Source organism: Artemia sp. Qi Xiang Cuo, chromosome 14 (assembly GCF_049724085.1).
Source record: "Artemia sp. Qi Xiang Cuo chromosome 14, ASM4972408v1, whole genome shotgun sequence".
Lineage (NCBI taxonomy): Eukaryota > Metazoa > Arthropoda > Branchiopoda > Anostraca > Artemiidae > Artemia > Artemia sp. Qi Xiang Cuo.
Window position 1 is genome coordinate 31,420,216 of NC_142807.1, and position 20,820 is coordinate 31,441,035.

Below are 20,820 nucleotides of genomic sequence, written 5' to 3' on the forward strand. Positions count from 1 at the left end.
TGTACACAGAATATTAGAGAAATCAATTGACAATCTCATCAGAGTCCTTAAACCACTGATCAGAGCAAATAAATAAATGCTTATAAGAAGTCAAATTAAGGTCCTCAGGCTGTCTCTTTAAATCCTATCTTGCCAAAATATGGAACATCTTAGATATTTCATAAAAGTCAGAAAAATGTTGGCGGCTTTTATTAAACGTAGCCTGAAAACTATGTCAATGTGAACAGAAAACTATGTTAACTCACCAAAAATAGATGGCCCGATTCGCAAGACAGCCATTTTTAGATACCAAAATCAGAACTGTTTACAGAGCAGACTGACCTACTTGATTCTTTTATCTCTAACTGGAATTCAGACATTTGGGTTTATTTTTAGGTGTAGGCATTAAAAGTAAGGTTTGTTAGTCACTCATAAAGACTATACATAGGCTTAGGCTAGTTCTTAGAAAGAAGCACTGAATAGGCCTAATTAGAGTGACTGGCCTACAATTGAATTCTCTGTTTGATACTTTAAAGCTGTTTGTTCTTAACCTTTACAGTTATGCCCTCTCCCCTAGTTTGTCTAGGTGTAGCCTTAAATTGGTGGATGTCCCATTAAGGACACCCACCATAGCCTATGGCTAATATAGGGGTAAAGTTCATTTGTGATGCAAGTGAATGTTATGTTTAGATTCAGAATGCAATTCTGTGAAGGGGAAGGGGGGTATATATTCTTTAATTATATAGGGTCTAAGAAAGACATGTATCTCTTAGAAAAACTGCAAAAATAAGGAAAGAAGTGTATGCTAGATAAAGGTTCTCCCCCCCCCCCCAAAAAAAAATGTGTAAAATATGATTATTCTGCACATTATAGAGCAAGAATTGTTTTTGTTTTGCTAATTGCATCTTGAGCACTTAAAGGGGCCCCAAAGGTATTTCATTTTTGTAACCATACAAAGAAGTTATAACCTCCCCTGCAAAATACTTGATTTTCAATTCAAACTGTTTTCCTACCATTTCAAGTTTTTCAAATGCCATCAGCAAAAATAGCACTGAATTTGGCAATTCAAAATTTTCATGTTGACAATTCAGGGTATATATTTGTACATTAGGGGAAGGGGGGTAAAGTTTCGTTTAAATGTGCAATGGCACTTATAATGTAGATAGGATGAAAGTGAAAATTTAATTTGAAGCTTTTTTATGCTTTTTCAGAATTAATATAAAATGCCTTCAGGGCCAATGGAGGGGCTCAAGATGCAATTTGTAAAAGAAGCAATTATTGAATTATAAAAGAGCAAAATAAAAGGCTTCAAATGATGTTTTTACTTTCATCCTAGCTAAATTATCAGACCACCTAGAAATTTACTGATTTGTATACATAATACAAGCCCATGGGCTACACACATACCAACAATATTATTTTCATTTTCACATGGGGTCACAATATAGCCCATGTTACTGCTTAGTATTCAAGCCTCTCTTCAGGATAGGCAGGGAGAAGGTGCCTGCTGTCTCCAATCAGTTTCCAAATAATATCTATTCATTGCCTCAGCTCACTCTAGCATTCTGAGCAAATTTCATTTTCACTATTTTTAACTATAGTGACCCCTTCATATAAGGTCTGTGGATTATCATCTGGGGCTCCAGTTACAAATTTGTTCTTCATGATTAAACACAATTTGGACATTTCTGGCTGACTATCAGGGCTTTATTTATTTGCAAAACTTTCTGAGCTTATGACAATTCTAGATAGTCAAACCCAAGACACGAACACAGACAGTCAACCAATATTTAATTCATTGTTTGTTAGCACAACTGTCTTAGCTTATAAATGGGTTCACTTGCCTAACAGTCTAGGCAGACAGGCCCTTTCAGGTTTTAGATGCCTATTTCCCTTGCAATTCCCAGCAAATTGTTGATCTAACTAATATTGAATTAAGTTTTTATTAGTACAAATGTTTAGGTTTATAAATTAGGTCACTTGCCTGGCTGACACATTAGGTATTTGGTGGCCCTTACTATTAGGCTTCAAACACTTGTTTGCCTGTCAGTCCAAGCAAATTAATGGTCCTATGTCAATTCTAAATTCCTGGCCAGCCTTCCCAACACCATTGGCAGGTATGCCTTGTTTACCTCTGTCCTGACACCCTAATTAATATAAATGGGCTTGTATTTTTTGTGTCAATGTGTTTATGATTCCATAACTGACATGTTTTGGGACAAGGTGAACATAGGCTTGGCCTGCTACCAATATAGGAATAGAATTGAACTTTTTCAGGAGATTCTAAACAATAGAGACATATATTTTTAGATTGCTAGTTTTATGCTGTTGTTTATTGTTCGGTTCGCATTTTCAGTTGGTCATCATCAATACTTTCTAGCCTTATTGTCTCATATAGCCCTTGGGTGTAAAAAGAAACTAACCAAACAATGAAAAAATATTACTTTATAATATTTAGAATATTCCTATTAGTCTAATTATTATGCTCCCTTCTATTTAGTATAATCCATCTTTTAAAATTAAATTTGGGTAAATATTGAGGTGTAAATTTATGATCATTCCACCTCATAAGTAGACGTGTTATAAAACAATTCTTTCTTCATAATGTGCAAAATAATCCTAGTTAACATATTTTCCAGCAGGAAAACCTTTCTCTTCACTTTTTACCTTATTTTTCCAGTTTTTTTAAAGAAATTCATAATTTTTTACAGTAATGTTTTGTACAATTTTGAAAAATCTGCTAAATGCCATGTCATCTTAAAAAATGATTTAGATGTGTTGGAATTGAAAACACAGTGGCAGAAGTATGGAAATATACATGCTATGGCAGATTGTTACTAAAAAAAAAACTGGTACTTGTCTGGAATGAAGTAAACATCTGATAAGGGAAGTTTTGTTGATGCTAATGAAAAAAAAATAGGATTAAAATATTATAGTTTAGAAAAAAATTTAGGCTATATATTTGTACATTAGGGGGGGGAGGGGGTAAGGCATAGCACAAATTAAATAAATAACCTAATCTAGGTACCTTTTTCGCCCCTTCAACCCCAAAAAAACAAGTTTAAATCTTTGTCACAGAGTGAGCAACACATCACTAGCCAGCAGAAACCTGTTTTTCACATGGCATCTTTTAAATTCTATATGCAGTCTTTCCTGCGTTTACACTGGATTCTAGACCGGTACCAAGAAACTTCTAGAAAATTTGTGCAGAAAGTATTCTGCCATCTATAAATAAATTTATAGGATGACACATCTTTCAGCACAACATTGAAAACCAACAAAATGCTTATCAAAAGCATGGTTTTTTTCAAAAACTGTATGGCAAAACTTTAAAAAGAATTGATGATAAAGGTTCTCCTGCTGAAAAATATGTTATTTAGGATTATTTTGCATAATACGAAGTAAGAATTGTTTTATTACATTTCTCCTTATGAGGTGGAAGGTCATACATTTACACCAATATTGAAAACAGTTTCAGACAAAACTGGTTGCTTCAAATCATTAGCCTGCACAAATAACTTTTCAACAAAAAACCAATTGCTTACGGTAACATTCAATAACAAGGAAAGATATTACTAGGTCTATGTATGAAACTATTGGGAGGGGGGAAGAATGCATGGTTTTTGTCACAGTGATGAAATCTATACTGAAAAAGAATATAAAATAGGGAGTAAAATAGTTATGTATTTTTTATTATGATGTTACCTTCAGAAGAGGTGTTACTCTAGTCTGCTACCAAACATTTTAAAGTGTTTCTGTGTGTTTTTGATGAATATGGCTTTTCTTACTTTTCACCATGTCCCCTTGTGGAAAAATGTGTTGCCCAAATTGCAACTATTATTCTACTGTCCAAACAAAAAAAATTAGGGATGGTTCAACCTCTCTTTCATGGAGAACAGGCCTTTTTGCCCTTTTTATGTTCTTTTCAAATATCATAATCATTTTACTTGCAAATCTTGATTAAAGCTTTTGAGCAGACCCTATAGTGACATATGATTTCAACAATTCTATCAAAATTGAGTGGTTAGACTTATTCCAAGTGGTTTTCACATGTCCCCTAAAAAGAATTCAGCCAATGTTTTAACAAAAAATACATGATATATAACAAGATGGTAGAGAAAAAAAAATATACAACTTGCTGTATAGTTGTATATTATTTAAAACCATAGTTAAGACAGTTCTCTATCCAGAAAATTATCCCTGCAGGCAATTCATCTTTTGCAGAAAATTCTCCCCAAAAATCTCTCCCCTCACCATGTGTAAAATCCCCACCCTTCTGAAATTCTCTCCCTCTAAAATTTATTTCACATTTAGATTTTGAATAAGATTGAGAAGGTGTCACTTTTCCAAGTTAATAAAAGCCTATATTCTGCAATTTATTGTGGAAATATTTTTAAATTAAGTGAAAGATATACTGTTTTTGAGCTTTCATTACCTCCTATCCTAGAAAAGAAAGATGTGAAAACATCCCATTCTTAAGGACCTTTGTTGAGGAAGCTACTGAACTAGCTGCAAAATATACCATTGTGCTCTAGTTTAGGCTTCAAATGAGAATATCTCCTTAACCATTCTCTATATTTTTCAAAGTAAAAAACTAAATTCGGATTTTTACTTTGAAATTTGGATATAAGTTAAATTCCAAATTAAACTTTGTTTACAGTTAGATAAGGAAACAACTTTTGAGTTATAGCATGCTCTTTATTTAAAAAAATCAAAACTAATCATATTTCAAATGCTATTGACTTCTGAAGAAGTTTAACTTATACTTTCAACTAAATCATGACACAATCAGCTTTATGGTTATTTGAAAGAGTCACTGTAGCTTGTGTATTTTTAGGGACTTTGTGCTTCTAATCACCCCTTGTAAAACGGGACTAGTGTATCCAACTGTTATTGCCAGTAGTAAACATTAGATAAGTGGTATTTACTCAATTGGGGGGCTCTGTTATGGACTTGCCTCAAATTCCAATGGCTGAAGATGTTTCCCTTTCTGAAGTTTGTGCTGTTAAGAATGGTAAGTTTTTTAATTAAATTTGCAGTATAAGAATAATAATAAAGCTACATTTGCTCTAGTAAATCATTTTTTTCTTTTCTTCCTATCTTGCTTATAGAGTACTGTTCAGGAAAAAAAAATACATACAACTGCATATACCCTTGAATTAAGCCCTTAAGAGCTAAGGTAGATTAAAGTGTTTTGCTATAGAAAACACAAAAGGTTGATATATTAATTGTAATTTTGTCTGTTTGAGGAGGCATCATAAAATCAGTTAGCTCTTTCTTGATTACAGGCATGATAAGAAAAAAACATTACAACCAAAAGTGAAGGTTGCTATGTGGTAGCCATAATATGTATCTGAAGGATCAATATCCTTCATTAAAGGATGCCTTGTTAGAATTAAACAGCAATAATTTAATGCAATTTTATTAAAATTTCATAATTTAAATTCAAAGTTTTCAAGCTTAATATCCCTTGGAAAAGGCTCTTACCTTTTGAAAGTTTGCCTTTGTGCCTTCTTTTTAATTTGTGTGAAATGCTTTTTGATTATATTCTTATATGAAATATGGTTTGTTAATTTTCTATTGGCATAAAATAAAATTTCAGTGGCACAAAATTTCAAATAAATAATGTAGCATTCATAGTTGTCTTATAATTTTGAAATTTTCTTTTCATCAAAATAAAGTAGAGGGCACAGTTACCAGTAATTATAAGTAATTTGAATGCCAAAAATTTTTGTTTTCCCATATCTGTTTGTATATAAAGTAAGAATAAGTAAAATATTTTAGTGCTAAATAAAATTCTGTTAATATTTGGCATTAAAATTTTTGGGAGACAAATCAGGGGGGGGGGGGCTAATCAAGATTTTATATGTACTCAAAAAAGGTCAGAACCACCACTGGCTTCAATTGCTCTTTGTTACCAAGTTATATTCATGATTGCAACATAAGTGATAAATTTTTTTTTCCTGCTAGTGATCTGTATAAATTTAAAAATCTATTGAATTTATTAAAATGAATTTATAAATTATAAAAATATATAAAAATACAGTCTCAGCCCTTTCAGAGGCAACGCTATAGCATTGCCTCTGGTAAAGGCCATACGGCTCCTATGTTTTATTTATGTAATATTTTTTTTTCCCAGAGGCACTTCATATGGAAGGGGTCGTCGTAGTAACTTCAAAGGGGGCTCATTCCATTGAAAATTTATAGTTCTAGGGCTCTGTTTTAAGATTAGAAAATGATGAGAGATCCAATAGCCCCACCCCAGGACACGCAGTCCCCCCAAAGCATAACCTAAAAATTTAGTGTTAACAATTCTCTTGAGTATGGTTGTTTTCCACATAGAAAATATATTTTGGAGGAGGATACTCCCCAGAAAACCTATGGGCAAGGGTTTTAAGTTATGCCCTGGGGGCATATAAATTTTTTATAGAACGCGTTGTTGTAGAAACTTCAAAACATGCTGATTCGGTTGGAAATTAAAGGGCTAGTGCCCTTTTTAATAGTCAAAAGTGATAGGAGTGTAACTAGCCACCTCCCTCCCACGCCCTTCATTACCCCAAACACATCCCATCAAAATTTTCAGATAGCCATGTTGTTCACCTCACTTGATTTCCAGATCGAAAATATATTTTTTAGGAGGAAACTCCCCCAATACCCTCAGGGCAAGGGTTTTTAGTTAGGCCCTGGGGGCATGTAAGGCTTTTATAGAAGGTGTGGTTATTGAAACTTCAAAACAGGCTCATTTTATTGGAAATTAAAGGGCTAGTGCCCTTTTTCATAGTCAAAAGTGATTGGAGGGCAACTAGCCCCTCCCCCCACGCCCATCCGTCCCCCAAACACATCCAATCAAAATTTTGAGATAGCCATTTTGTTCAGCATAGTTGATTTCCAGATAGAAAATATATTTTTGAGGAGGACACTCCCCCACAACCCTCAGGGCAAGGGTTTTAGTTATGCCCTGGGGACATATAAGGTTTTTATAGAAAGCGTTGTCATAGAAACTTCAAAACATGCTCATTTGGTTGGAAATTAAAGGGCTAGTACCCTTTTTAATAGTCGAAAGTGATTGGAACTAGCCCCCTTCCCCCCCCCCCCCTCGCCCATCATTTCCCCAAACACATCCAATCAAAAATGATGCTGTAGGTTTTAGGCTTCTGCAGTGAGACAATACCCAAACTCTTGTTTGTAGTTATTTTTATTCGATTCAAACTTGATTTGCATAGTCATTTTAAGTTTCACTCGTTTTAAGATTTATTTATTCATTTACATTAATATATATTGTATGTTTTGTTCACATTGATTGTTTATTTAATTTCTGTTTGTTTTAAGTTTCATTTATACTTTAATAGCAAAATATTTGTTTTCGTTTTAAGCTTGATTTTCCATAGCAAAATAAAAAAAAAGAAGAAAAAAAAGCCGACCAAGACAGTAACACAGAAATTGACGACCCCTCACGAAGTCTCTTCGGGCGAGGATGATGGTCAAAGCAAAACCCAATCGAGAAGATACCCAACAAGAATGCCTGACGACTTACTAATGTGTGACTTTTCATTTTGAACTAATTTATCCCTTTCTAATAACATTGCTTTTAATTATTCCGATATAGAAAGTAACCAGCATCCCAAGCCTATAAGCAGGACCGATGATACCTTAACTCATGCCAATTGTAAATACCTTGATATTATCAATTTTGCTACCAATGTGAAGCAAAAACTAGTCAATAATAATTCACTTAATGTTCTTTGTTACAACATCAGAAGCATCCGGGATAAGTGGTTCAAGTTTAAAGATTTGATTTCATTCAATGGTGTCTGCCCTTTTGACGTAATAGGATTAACAGAGACATGGCTTTCCGATAATTATGACACTAGTGATTTTTCACTCTGACACTAGTGAATGTGACCAGCACCTGAAACGATGGTAGAAGCCCCAAGCCATATCAAAAAAAAAAAAAGAAGAAAAAAAAAGCCGACCAAGACAGTAACACAAAAATTTACGACCCCTCGCAAAGTCTCTTCGGGCGAAGATGATGGTCAAAGCAAAACCCAATCGAGAAGATACCCAACAAGAATGCCTGACGACTTACTAATGTGTGACTTTTCATTTTGAACTAATTTATCCCTTTCTAATAACATTGCTTTTAATTATTCCGATATAGAAAGTAACCAGCATCCCAAGCCTATAAGCAGGCCCGATGATACCTTAACACATGCCAATTGTAAATACCTTGATATTATCGATTTTGCTACCAATGTGAAGCAAAAACTCTGTTAATCCTATTACGTCAAAAGGGCAGACACCATTGAATGAAATCAAATCTTTAAACTTGAACCACTTATCCTGGATGCTTCTGATGTTGTAACAAAGAACATTAAGTGAATTATTATTGACTAGTTTTTGCTTTACATTGGTAGCAAAATCGATATTGCTACCAATAAAATTTTCCTGTTTTCTTTTTCTTAACAGAGGAACGCTTTTTAAATTATTTCAAATACTTGTAAATAAGGAAGTAATTAACAAAATATATTGAAATAATATTTAGATTATCACTCTTCAGTTTTGTTTGAGGCTTTCGATTTACCACCGTTTTAAATTTTCCTATGTGTTTTCGGTGCTTTCTTGGGTTTGGGAGCTTCAGTGTTTGGAATTATTTGTCGGGGTTGTATTTTTATAGCTTTTTTTGTTTGGTATTGTAGGTGTAGAAGGTCCTTCAACAAGTGCTGCCGAAACCCTAATGGAATCTTCAAATTCTTCTCTATCACCAGAATATCAAAATTTCCATGAGTCTGTTTCACCCAGGATTTCCACGTCACTTCTAGAATTCGACTCCCTGGAAGTGGATTGTAATGACCAAGGTATAATTAACCGAATGTTGTCGTTGCATCAATTTCTACTTAGAAATAAAAAAAAAATTCCGCGGAATTTTTGTTTTTGCTAAGATAAAGCAGAAAATGTTATACATTCAAATACAGTTACTGAAAGTTTTTACTTGCATTAAGAGCGTTACTACCATTAAACACAAAATGATTATAAGATTTAATGTTGTACACCCTTTTTTATGTAGGCTAAAAGTTGTACAATGTTTACAAAGTGCCAATTCATTGGCCACCTAGTCTTGAGTCAGTAGAAGTTTGTTTTTATTCACAAACATTAACTACTAACTACTGGATATAGAAATCTGTGAATAAAACTCTAAATTTATGTGGCCAGTTTCATAACAATTAAAATTATCACTCTTGAATTTATTCCAACCTCTTGTTATATCTAAAATTCCAAGTTTCTAGACTGGTATTTGTTTGCTCTGTGGGTTTTATTCTTTCTGTGTAAATTATTCAAACAATGTTATTGTAGATTGACTTTCTATCTGTTAATATCTTTTTATCACAGGAAGTAAAGACCGATGTTGACACAGTGTATCATTTATTTATTTATTATTTTTAGCATTATTATTTTTTTTGGTTGGTTTGTTTTAGACCAGGGCGTTTCTTGTAGAAGAAGTTCTCTTAGAAACTTCAAAAAGGAGTCGTTCGATTGGAAATTGAAAGGGCTAGTGCATTTTTTGATAATAAAAATTGATTGCAACGCAACCAGCCCCCCACGTCCATAATTTCCCTAAGATATCCAATTAAAATTTTGAGATAGCCATTTTTTTTCAGCGTATTTGAAAGTTCAGAAAATTTTATTTTGATGTCAACACCCTGTGAGTTGATTCTGCGTTTCAGCAGAATCAATGATTTTTTTTTTCTTTCCGCTGAAAGTACGGAGCTACATTAAAACTCAGAAGAAAAGAATTTTTTCTGTACATTAGGGGGATAACCTCTCCTTAACACCTCGCTCTTCACACCAAAATCTCTTTTTTATTTTAAAAATCTCCTTACTCTAATTAAACGACCCTTTTTTCCCAGTGTTGTTCTTAAATAATTGGGGGAAAAAAGTTACAAAGGGTATACAAAATGAGATATTGAAGAGAGGGGCCCACTCCTCATACACGAGACAATTTCAGGTCGTTTTAACTTTGGGTGTTACTTCTTACTTCTAGTTGAAAAAAACTGTTTTTTTATTTAATTGTTTTTCAAATCATGCCGGAAATACTCCCTCCGTGGAAAGTGTTTCCTGGACATTTTCCCCTCTCAATGTTTCAATGGAAATTTTCCCCAGGTAAGATTTCCTCATAGCCGCCCCCCCCCACGCAAAAATCCCCCAGAAAATTTCAAATTCTTTGAAAATTTTCCTCGGCCTATTTCCCTTTTATATCTTCACATGTAAAATTAAATTGGCCAAAAAAAAAATACGGCAAAGACAAAGAATTTAGTATAAGAATTCTGGTAAATTCCCCGTGTATGATTTCTCTTTGAAAGTTCATCCCGGAAACTTCCCTCCCCATGGATAAAACTTCTTGAAAAATCTCCACTGCAGAAAATTCACCCACTAGAAAATTTACCCTCCCAAAATATTTCTGTTTACTTCCCAAAATCAAATACTAAATGTAGACACTACACATATTTCACAACTTACAACCTTTTTCCTGGGATTTGCAGGGCCGTGTCATCCCCAAGGGCATGATTATTTGACTTTACAACTATGCTGATCTTTATAGCTGTCTCAAAATTTTGATCGGATGACTTTGGGGAAAAAAGGCGTGGTAGGGGGATCTAGCTGCCCCCTTATCGTTTTGGTCACAAATTGGGGAACTAAAACTGTAATTTCCTTTTTAGATAGCCCTCTCCCGATTTTATTTGGCCATTGGTTCGATACTATCACCCTGACAAAAAAAAAAAACAACGACAAAATAACCCAAATGCATGATCTTTCTTCTGGCAAAAATTACACAATTCCACATTTTTTCAGATGGAAGCTAGAAACCCCTACAGTGAGATTTTCTGATATGCCCAATCTGATGGTGCCATTTTTATTAAGATTCCTTGTCTTTTTAGAGGCGTTAATAGGGGCGTCTGTCGTTTTTAGGGACGTTTATTGCTTTTTATAAAGAGCTTTACAAATTTTCTCAGACTTCCATGACTTGTGATGGATACATGATACTAGATAAATATTATATATCCGGAGTCGGCATAAAATCCAAATCACTCGATGTATCTATTTACATCAAAAGTCCGTGCTTTAGAGTATTGGTCTCTATTTGACCAAGCTGCACCTTGCTTACACTTTGTTCCCACGAACCATATGATTAACTGGTCACGCTTGGAATTCACTCTCAGAAAGGGCATTGGTGGCGGACATGGACATTAATGTTATAGCAAATTTATATAGGTATTTCTGAGACCTATATTACAAAACTTCCATGACTTGAGTGGATCAGTTTTTCTTGGAACTAAAGACTCCCTACTGAGAGTCTGGAAAGCCGTGACAGATGCAACTGCTGGCTACTGGGTAATCCGACAAACTGGCTTGATTCTCTGTAGCGACTGAATTGCAGGGTTTGTCATGGCACTTGCAACACTTGATACAGATTCCAGAAAGGGCAATTCCATGTCTACGGCTATTTGATTCAACTTGGAGAAGATCGTCAGGGGTTATATGTAAATTCTTGTAACGCGAATTGAATTATGTGGCAATCGTGACGAATGTGATCTAAAAAAAGGCCTATAAGCCTCGAAGGTATTTTATCTAACCAAGCCTATCGGAGGATCTCAGCAGCATTTGAGAGCCCTCACTAAACATAGTTTGCGAACAGGCTATGTGAAAGTCTGGATACAGCTGTGCATGCTGTGTATCAGCATAGATGAGTCAATGGATTGAATACATTATTCTTCTTCTCTACCGTTTGGGAAACAATTTTCTCTGTTGGATCTTTTCTTCTGGATTTACCGGTAGATAGAAAAAAACAAAAGAATATCGTTTTAGATATATGATATTTCCGTTTCGATATCGATATTTAGTGTGATGTATCGATATAGATATTTAATATCGACCAATACTAACTGCTACCATTACTACTATAATACTAGTTCAATTAAGGCTAAGCATATGAAGTTGAAAACTTGACAGAATATTGAGGGGGAGTTTGAACTAAATCAAAACACACTATGTGCATGTAGATTGTGAAAAGGGCGTATCTCAAGAATGGATTTTGGTATTAAGTTGGAACTTTCAGAGAACACTTAAAGGGAAGATCAATTGACAAAGGTGGTATACGCATGTCACTACTTGCACTACTATCACTGCTACTAATCCTACTACTGCTACTGCTACTAAACTACCCCAACCAATACTTCAATTCCAATAAATTGTAGGGCTTAGAGTATTAAGATGAAAAGGGGGTCAAAATCGCATAGCAGCAATATTTTTCGAATGGCTTTTTGTGCCAAGGTGAAACTTCTGGGGCTTTATGAAAGGGATATTCAACTGATGAAAAGTCATGATTTACATGCTACTACCGTAATTAAACCTCTGCTACTCTTGCTACTACTTATGCAAATTTAACACTAACACTGGAACTACTTTTCCTGATACCACCTTAACTACTGTGATACTAGTAGACTACTATCAAGGATAAGCCTATGAAGATAAAATTTGAGAAAATATTTATGGAAAATTCTAACTTACCAAATACACTATGTGCATTTATACTGTAAATAGAGCGTATTTCAAAAATTAATTTTGTGCATTAAGTTTGAACATCGGGTGTTGAAGGGGATGTTAAAAAAAAAAAAAAAAAAAAGATGGTATTTGCATAAACCCAATAATGCTGCTAATGCCCATACAAAAATTGATAATAAATAAGCAAAGGGTATTAAGGTGGACCTATAAGTAATGTATAGGCATATTTTGAACTAAATCAAAAGGAACTATGATCATGTAGGTTGTCAAAAGGTTGACAAAGCAATATCACAATAATGGCTTATATGATGAAGTTAGACCTTGGTTTAATCGATTGCCTTGGATCTTTCACCCATACATTCATTAAACAGAAATGTATGGCTTATTTTACTCTATTTAGTTGTTTTAGTAGAAGTTGTACATTTTTGAACTCACCATACATTTTGAACATTGCTGCATCCAGTGTATATTTTTTTTCTACAGGGCAATCTGAATAAGTTGAACATAAAGGAAATAAAAACAAATCCACCGATATCCAATATTTATTTCCCGATATCCGATAAAGACACTGACCCCTATATTGGTCAGAAAATATTGGCCGGTCCATATATCGATCGAGCCCTAATTGTTATAATGCCAATTTCTTTGGTTTTCTTATTTTATTAATTTCAGAAAAGAAATTCAATTAAATTTTTTTTTTCTATAGGGATGTGTCATTCTACTGTGTGCAGGTCTGATAATGTGAGTCAGCAAATACTCTTAGGCCCAAAACCGATCGTTATGGTGAGAAAACTGACAGAGAAGTCTATTGAAGAATTGACAATTGGAATCTGGCGTTGCGGCTGCTGTGGAAAAGTCGAGAAATCCCTTTTGGTTCTAGATCTTCATATTGACACTGGCTGTGAAAAGCTTTCACCAATAGAGTGTGATGTCTGCCCTGCAGTAGTTCATAATTACAGTAATTTTGTTGTTCATTTCATGGATCACCAAATGGGAGCGACAAGGAAATGTGTCATTTGTTTTAGAGAATCTATTGTTGATATGATACAACATCCAGTGTTACAGTATCACTTTTTGCCAACCGTTTCTGAACTAGACATGCAGGAAAATGAATCACTAGTGTCACAGACTACATCTAGTAATGGAATCTCAAATTTATTAAAATTATACGTTGGTGACAAGGGTTTAGAGGTTACAGAATCATTTCTACTCAGTAAGAGGCAGAAAAAATTAGAAATTCAAAAAAGTGTACAGACAGGAAAAAAAATATATGAATGTAATCTATGTAACAAATGCTTTTCTAAACTAAGGCATTTGAAAAAGCACCAAATAGTACATACAGGTGAGAGGCTATTTAAGTGTAATATGTGTAAGAAATGCTTTTCTACATCAAGCATTTTGAAAAACCATCAAATGGTGCATACAGGTGAGAGCCAATTTGTATGTGATGTATGTAAGAAAGGATTTTTAGATCAGACAATTTAAAAAAGCATCAAATTATGCATACATGCTTGAACCCATTTGAATTTGATGGTTGTAAGAAAGGTTTTTCTAAATCAGAACATTTGAAACGCCACCAAGTAGTGCATGCATGCGGGGGCCCATTTAAATGTGATATTTGTAAAAAATGTTTTTCTACATCAAGCAGTTTGAAACAGCATCTAGTTGTGCATACAGGTGAGAGGCCATTCAAATGTAATTTATGCAATAGAACATTTTCAGGTAAGTCGGCCCTGAAATATCACCTAAAAACACATTCTAGGAAGAAGTCTGATATTTAATAGTTTACAATTAAAACCTTGGATAGAATAGTGATTTTCGTAAACAGAAGTGGATAGACGTCGAATAATTAAAGCTGTTCCATGCAAGTTAATTCTCTGATCTGAACTAACGCTTTGCTCTATGGAAATTTCTAGTTTTTTTTTATGCTGGACTCGACAAGTCTATGGTAAATCGACGACAACTGTTAGAAATAGGTCTGTTATTGTCATTGTCTTATTGTCATTGTGTTTAATGTTATTGTCAAGTGCCTGGTAAAATATCTTTGAATGGGTAATTTCAACTGGGTATTCAAATAGAATTCTTTTATTTTCAAAACGCATGACTATCAGAATTTTGAAGTATCCAACAATTTAACAAAAAACGAGGTCCTGTGGTTCTTACCTTCGCGCACAAAAAAAAAAGTAATGGAAAGTATTAGTTTGTAAGTAAATTAAGTTCAAAAATGTCAAAAAGCTTTATTTTCGAATGGCTTGAAAACCACAGAATAAATTGGAGTCCTATCAAAGTAAAGTGTTAATAGTCAATTATATTGTGAAATTACTCAGTGTACGAGTCATATTATAATCGTCAATTTTTTCATATTTTTCTCTTACTTAAAAATTCGTTCTTTTGATAATTTTCTTTCGGTTTTGTTTTCGTATTCATTTATAACACTAAGCAGTTTCTTGCTCCAATAAAAATTTAAGAAATTTAAAAATTTTCTCAACGAAAATACTTTCCTAAAGATGGCTTAAGTAGATTGTGTAGTATATTAATTTGACTTTATATTCGACTCTGTGTCCCACTGTAATTATTGTTTACAACACTCGAGTCTTGTTATATCATCGAATTCCACTTCATCTATACTACGAGGGATGTAAAGACAAAAGTCAGACATGAGACAGTTCAGTTTGAAGTGCATGGTAAATTTTTTCATCTTGTTCACAAGGAAGTCAGGCTAAGCTAAGTTGAACTGAGTCCTTACAAACTCTGAAGGATGAACCAAGAGCAATTTTGAAATCCCTTTTTTGAATATTCTCAATCTTAGATGTTGGATCTTTGGTGAGACTACTTACTATATTACTAAATCTTTTAAGTTTAGAAAATGATTTTAGCAGGAATTATTATTTTAGTAAATTTATTATTTCATATGTGCGAGGTCACTTATGGTAACTTTTTAGTGAATCCAAGATCAATTTTTTAAGCACAAAAAAAAATGTTTTTCTTAATTTGTAAATCAAATTGTTTTACTACAAAACTTCATCTGAACGAAAACTGCCGATAAAGGAAACAGGGGTGAATATAAAATTTATTTTATTGCCAAAAGTGATCTACAACCAGGGTTAATGCCTCAATCGCTTTAGCGATTGAGGCATTTTTTATTTCTGTCAACAAGCTTCGTGATACTTTCTTCATAAAATGACGCTGCAAATGATTTGAAAAGAGTTGTGCCGGTTTCTTTGTACTCCTCCTTGCTACAGAAAGACTGTCTCCAAACCACTTCCTCATTACAGGGTAAAGATAGATGCCACTTTACGCTAAGTCGAAACTATAGTGGCTGTTCAAAAATGCATGTGCAATAAAGGGTGAACACAAATTCCCCAAACAGATCCATAAGTCCTAACAAATGTTTAAAATGCAAAATTATTGAAGCTATTTCTTGGACCCAAAAGATGCAATGCATATGGAATTTAAGTGGAAACGAGTTCAAACTGCCGTTGCTGATCTCCTTTCAATGACTGGCTGTGCTGATCTTCTGAACAGATAAAAGCCAACACCTCAAGTGTGTCCCAGCTAGCCACTCAATACTCTTTTCTTCGAGTTCTTGTTGGGTTCTAAGTAAAATTTCATTTTATCTTTGAATCATCTTTTTAGTGTCAAATTTCTTTGAAATGGCTCACAAAACTGATATACTATTTGAGTTACCCTTACTCTATGTCTGTCTACGCTAGTTCTGCCCTAAGATGGATAATAGTCTATCATAAACAAGTGAAATAACTCATTTCAATGCCAGCTTTGCCTTCACAGTAACTATCTGTCTTGGCTTTACTCTAATTAGCCATGGCTTGGCACTAAGTCTCTCATCATTTCCACAAAGTTAATCAAATTCAAAACTCAATAGACTCGGACTCTACCTTTTTGGAATTTATTTTTTCCATGGAGGAGAATTGTGGATTTCCCGGCATTATTTAAAGAAATGATCCGACAATAAGCAAACAAAAGACATGTTTTTTTTTCAACTTAATATAAGGAGCAATACTTAAATTAAAAGAATGGATTCTGTACATGAGATGGGCTGCTCCCTCCTCAATACTTTGCTTTTTACGATTAATTTTGACATTTTGTCCCAGTTCCTTAAGTTTTAAGTTTTTTTTTTAAGTACTGAAACTTTAACGTGAAGAGCGAGGGATTGAAGCATAGGCAACTCCTTTCATATATGGAACAATTTTTGTTCGTTTTAATTCAAATATTGCCCCTTACTTTGAGTTGAAATTTTTTTTTTATTTATTTAACATAATAGACTGGAGGGACTCCCCCTGTCCCATTGTAATTTACGTGCCTGAGGCGCAACTAAGGGTCAGCTCCCTTCCTATAGGCCATAGAAATCGATTATGTTGAACACATTCAAAAGTTCTGATTAAATTTTAGATTGCTTATTGTAAGCTGAATTAAGTCCATAAACTTGTACTAGTAACGGAAAAAAGTAAAAAAAATAAGTTGGTAGCTGACATGAACTATGGTGTTTTGTTATAATGTTACTTTTTGCAAGTGTGTTGTTAATTTTTTCGTCGAATAAATACATTCAATGGTCCCCCAACATGGGGGAATCAAGCCAATTTTTTCAGGTTTTCTATTTTGTTTTTTTTATAAGCAAAAATATTAAAATGCTCATTAAATATGGTTTAATACCCCCCCCCCCTTTCGAGGTTGTGTGTTTAAAAATGCAACCTGAATATTCAGAAAGTTTATTATTTTGCCTAGATTAATATTGAAAAACTTGGATTTTGTTGATTTCCTATTTCATAATCTGGCATGTTTATAAATTGAATTAATATTTGAATGCTCAGGATCTTCTGGACAGTAAAGAAATACGGAGATATATACAAAGAAAAGCAGTGCTGCTCAAAATAAGTTTGAAATATTGAGAAATACTCTGTCATATTGGGAGCCGTTCGCTTACAGGTAAACTCGTTTCTTTAGAGGATTTGAGAGGGCTGTAACCGTCCCCCTCACATATCAAGTGTTGGAAAAATATATTCTAAATACCAAATACACTGTTGTATTTTAATATATTTGTTTGTTTATTTGAATTTTCCGGCATGGTCTGCCTATTCGAGCAATTTAATGTGACTGTAAAGAAATATTTTTCCTCTTGACATATCCAAGCAAAATCAGTCAGCCTCCCCTCTTGAGAAATATCAAAATTCAAGATTAATATTTGGTCTTCTCATACAATTAATAAATTTTGAATTCGTCATAAGCGAACTAGAGCTTTATGACTCTTCTTTAAACTGCTTGGCCCTACTCCCCCCCTTCTAAGCTTTTACATCTGTGTAAAAAAAACCTAACCTTTCCGCTTTCAAAGCCAATTGATTTTAAGTAATTTTGTTTGTATTTCTGTCAAATAACTACATATTTTGTTCCTCAAATTTGTTTCGGCCAAATTATTCAGGTTTTATTCTATGTTAGCTTTGAAGTTCTTTGTATTAAACTACTGGTTCAATATGGCTTGATGCCTCCTTCTTCTTTTAGAAGTCTCATGATGAAGTAAAAAACATCCTGAATTTTGCAATAAAATCTGTTATTTTGACATACAACTGTTTATTCTGAATTTTATGCAAAGAAAAATGTTAAAAAATCACCGATTTGCTGATTTATACTACTAATTTTTTCAATATCTATTAAAATCCAAGATTATTTATTCAAAGGTAGTAATAAAAATTCATTCACTGTTATTGGCGGAATAGACAATCAAGGACTATCATAGAAATATATTAACCATCAAACCTAAAAAAGTTTTGAGTTTTCTTATTATAGAAAAAAATCATAAGATTTCCCACTTTAAAGGTTATCGATTTCCAGTCATATCGTTTTGTTTGTCTGTCAAATAAGTACATTAAATCCATCTTTTGTTCCTCCAATTTGTTTCAGCAATTATGTATGTATAGATAATATATTTATCAAAGCTTTTTTCGTTTTGTGATAAACAAGGCAAGATTGCCATACCAAACAATTCTGGAAAACCGGTCAGTATGACAATCAACATTCCTTTCGTAAATATAAACCAATTAAAGTTTATTTTGTGGTAGCTTGAGTTAAACCTATACACAATATCCAAGGAAATTCTTTGGACTTCATTCTGCATTTCAAAAAATTTTTTGTCTAGGGTAAAGGTACTGATGATTCGACAGTTTTTGTAAAAAAACAGTTTTTCTACTCTAGAAGTCTTAATTTAAAGACTTTCGGTTTGAAAAGGGTGTCAGTATGTAGGAAAAACATCTAGGATATTCAACGGCTAGAAAACTACAGATATGGTTTCTACAATGTATAAGGAAGCGCATAAGACGTCAGTTTTTAAGGTTCATGAGTTTGAATTTCATCTTGAAAGGGTAGTGCTAATATTAACGATCCTGTACTACCAGGTCAACGTATGACCTGAGCGTAGCAAGCCGCGATATCTCTTTTATGTTAAATAGTAAGTTTGAAGGTTTGGGCCCAAGGTAGAAACCTTCTCGAATATTCAGTTTATAAGAAGAGATACAATAAATTGATCATAGCCAAAAGGCCGAGAAGCGATAATAGAATATGGTTTGTCAAAGAGTTTCTAAGAATCCGAATAAGAAACTTTGTCACAATTTAAATTTCGGTTTCAATGCTCTAATAACAGTAAATGAAAATATCACATTGTATTTAGATTTTTATAAAAAAGATGAAACATTTCCAATAATTTCAAATTTTATATCAAAATTTTTACAGTAAACGGAAAATTTTCCAATATAGGCTTCAACAAAATTTTCAGAATATATTAAGAACTAATAAAAATTTTTCTGATACAAAAAAAACACCAATTAACTGTTTAACTTTAGCCTGTAATTTTTCTTTATGTGTTTATTTTTGTCTTTAGATTTTTACGACGCTCAAGTTAAGCTGAGGGGGGGGGGACCAAAAGTGGTCGGAGAGGCGCTCAAGCTTTGGTCTGGATGGGGCAGTCCCCCCTGCCCCATAGCAAATTGTGCCCCTGGAGCACCTCCTTCCTGATCAAGGCAGCTCAAAAGCCAAATAAGAATGATTTGATAAATTCAAATGAAACATTTTCACATTAACAAATCAAGGTTCTAGATTTTTTTTTTATATAGTAAAAACATGCTTTATTTCTGATAAAAATGTCCTAATCGCCTGATAGAGAGCACATTTTTAATGTCGAAAATAAATAATATATACGTAATATGAGTTTTTTTTTTTTTTTTTTACCAGTAATTTACAAAAAAACTTAAAAATTATCAAAATATAACTTAAATTCGTACATATTTCGAAAAAAGTTTAAAGACTATATATTGTTTTTTTTTTTTTTATAAGTATATAAAAAATTTATAAAAATAAGAAAACTCTAAATTACATAAAACAAGCACTGTTTTCAAAAAAAAACAACGAAACGATCTTGTCTCTATCAGGGTCAAAGTGTACAGATCCTGTAGGACCCCCCCCCACACACAAAAGAAAATTAAACAATTTGAAAATAATGTATTTTGATTTAGTTCAATTTCCCATTGAACATGTGACAATTTCAACGTAGTACCCTGAGCCGTTCTTGAGCTATCGCCCTTTTTTCAAAACTGAACGAATAAAGTGTATCTTGGTTATTTTAAAATCCCCCCCTCCCCCCACACCAAAAAACATATGTTCGATATTAAATTATTCTTTTAATTAAGAATTTTTATATTATAATTTTTTTTAACTTTATATGTTGGCAAAGCCACGAACATCTTGACGTAGAAAAAAATATCTTCAAAAAACATAAGATTGCATCGATTTGTAACATCAGCACGACAAGGAAACGTAACAAGGGAAAGATAGGACACGGTACAGTACCTATATATCGTGGTGCCTGACAACTAATCCTGACAAATCCTGACAACAAATTTTATTTTCATTGATTTTTTCTTTGTTTAAACAAAAAAAAAAAAAAAAAAAAAAAAAAAAATATTCAAGCCTCGATACGATTTCTCCGATACGATATTGTTTGTTTTAATGACTCAGTATATCAAAAATTTATAAATAGCATAAAACTATAAATTACATAAAACAAGCCCTTTTTTCAATAAAATACAACGAAACGATTTTTTATCTCTCATGGTAAACGTTTCACTATCCTGTAGGACCCCCCCCCCACACAAAAGAAACTGCAACAATGTGACATGCGTGTATTTTGATTGATTTAAATGTCCCATTTAACATTTGACAATTTCAAAAGAATCCTATTAGCCTTTCTTGAGGTCTCGCCCGGTGTTCCAAACTGACAGC

General features: G+C 33.4%; 1 protein-coding gene and 1 non-coding gene across 2 annotated transcripts in view; one reads left to right on the forward strand and one right to left on the reverse strand.

The window, feature by feature from the left end:
* Positions 1-304: 304 nt before the first annotated feature.
* Positions 305-20,820, forward strand: part of LOC148944366 (uncharacterized) — a 469,003-nt gene continuing 448,487 nt past the window's right edge. The window contains exons 1-4 of the mRNA XM_089099911.1: positions 305-390; positions 4,817-4,993; positions 8,676-8,834; positions 13,244-13,750. Of these exons, the coding sequence (XP_088956037.1) occupies positions 4,927-4,993; positions 8,676-8,834; positions 13,244-13,750 (733 nt within the window). The 5' untranslated portion in view covers positions 305-390; positions 4,817-4,926. The remainder of the gene's footprint in view (positions 391-4,816; positions 4,994-8,675; positions 8,835-13,243; positions 13,751-20,820) is intronic.
* On the reverse strand, positions 18,905-19,096 carry LOC148944367 (U2 spliceosomal RNA). The gene has a single exon (XR_016142901.1). It is a non-coding gene; the product is annotated as a U2 spliceosomal RNA (small nuclear RNA).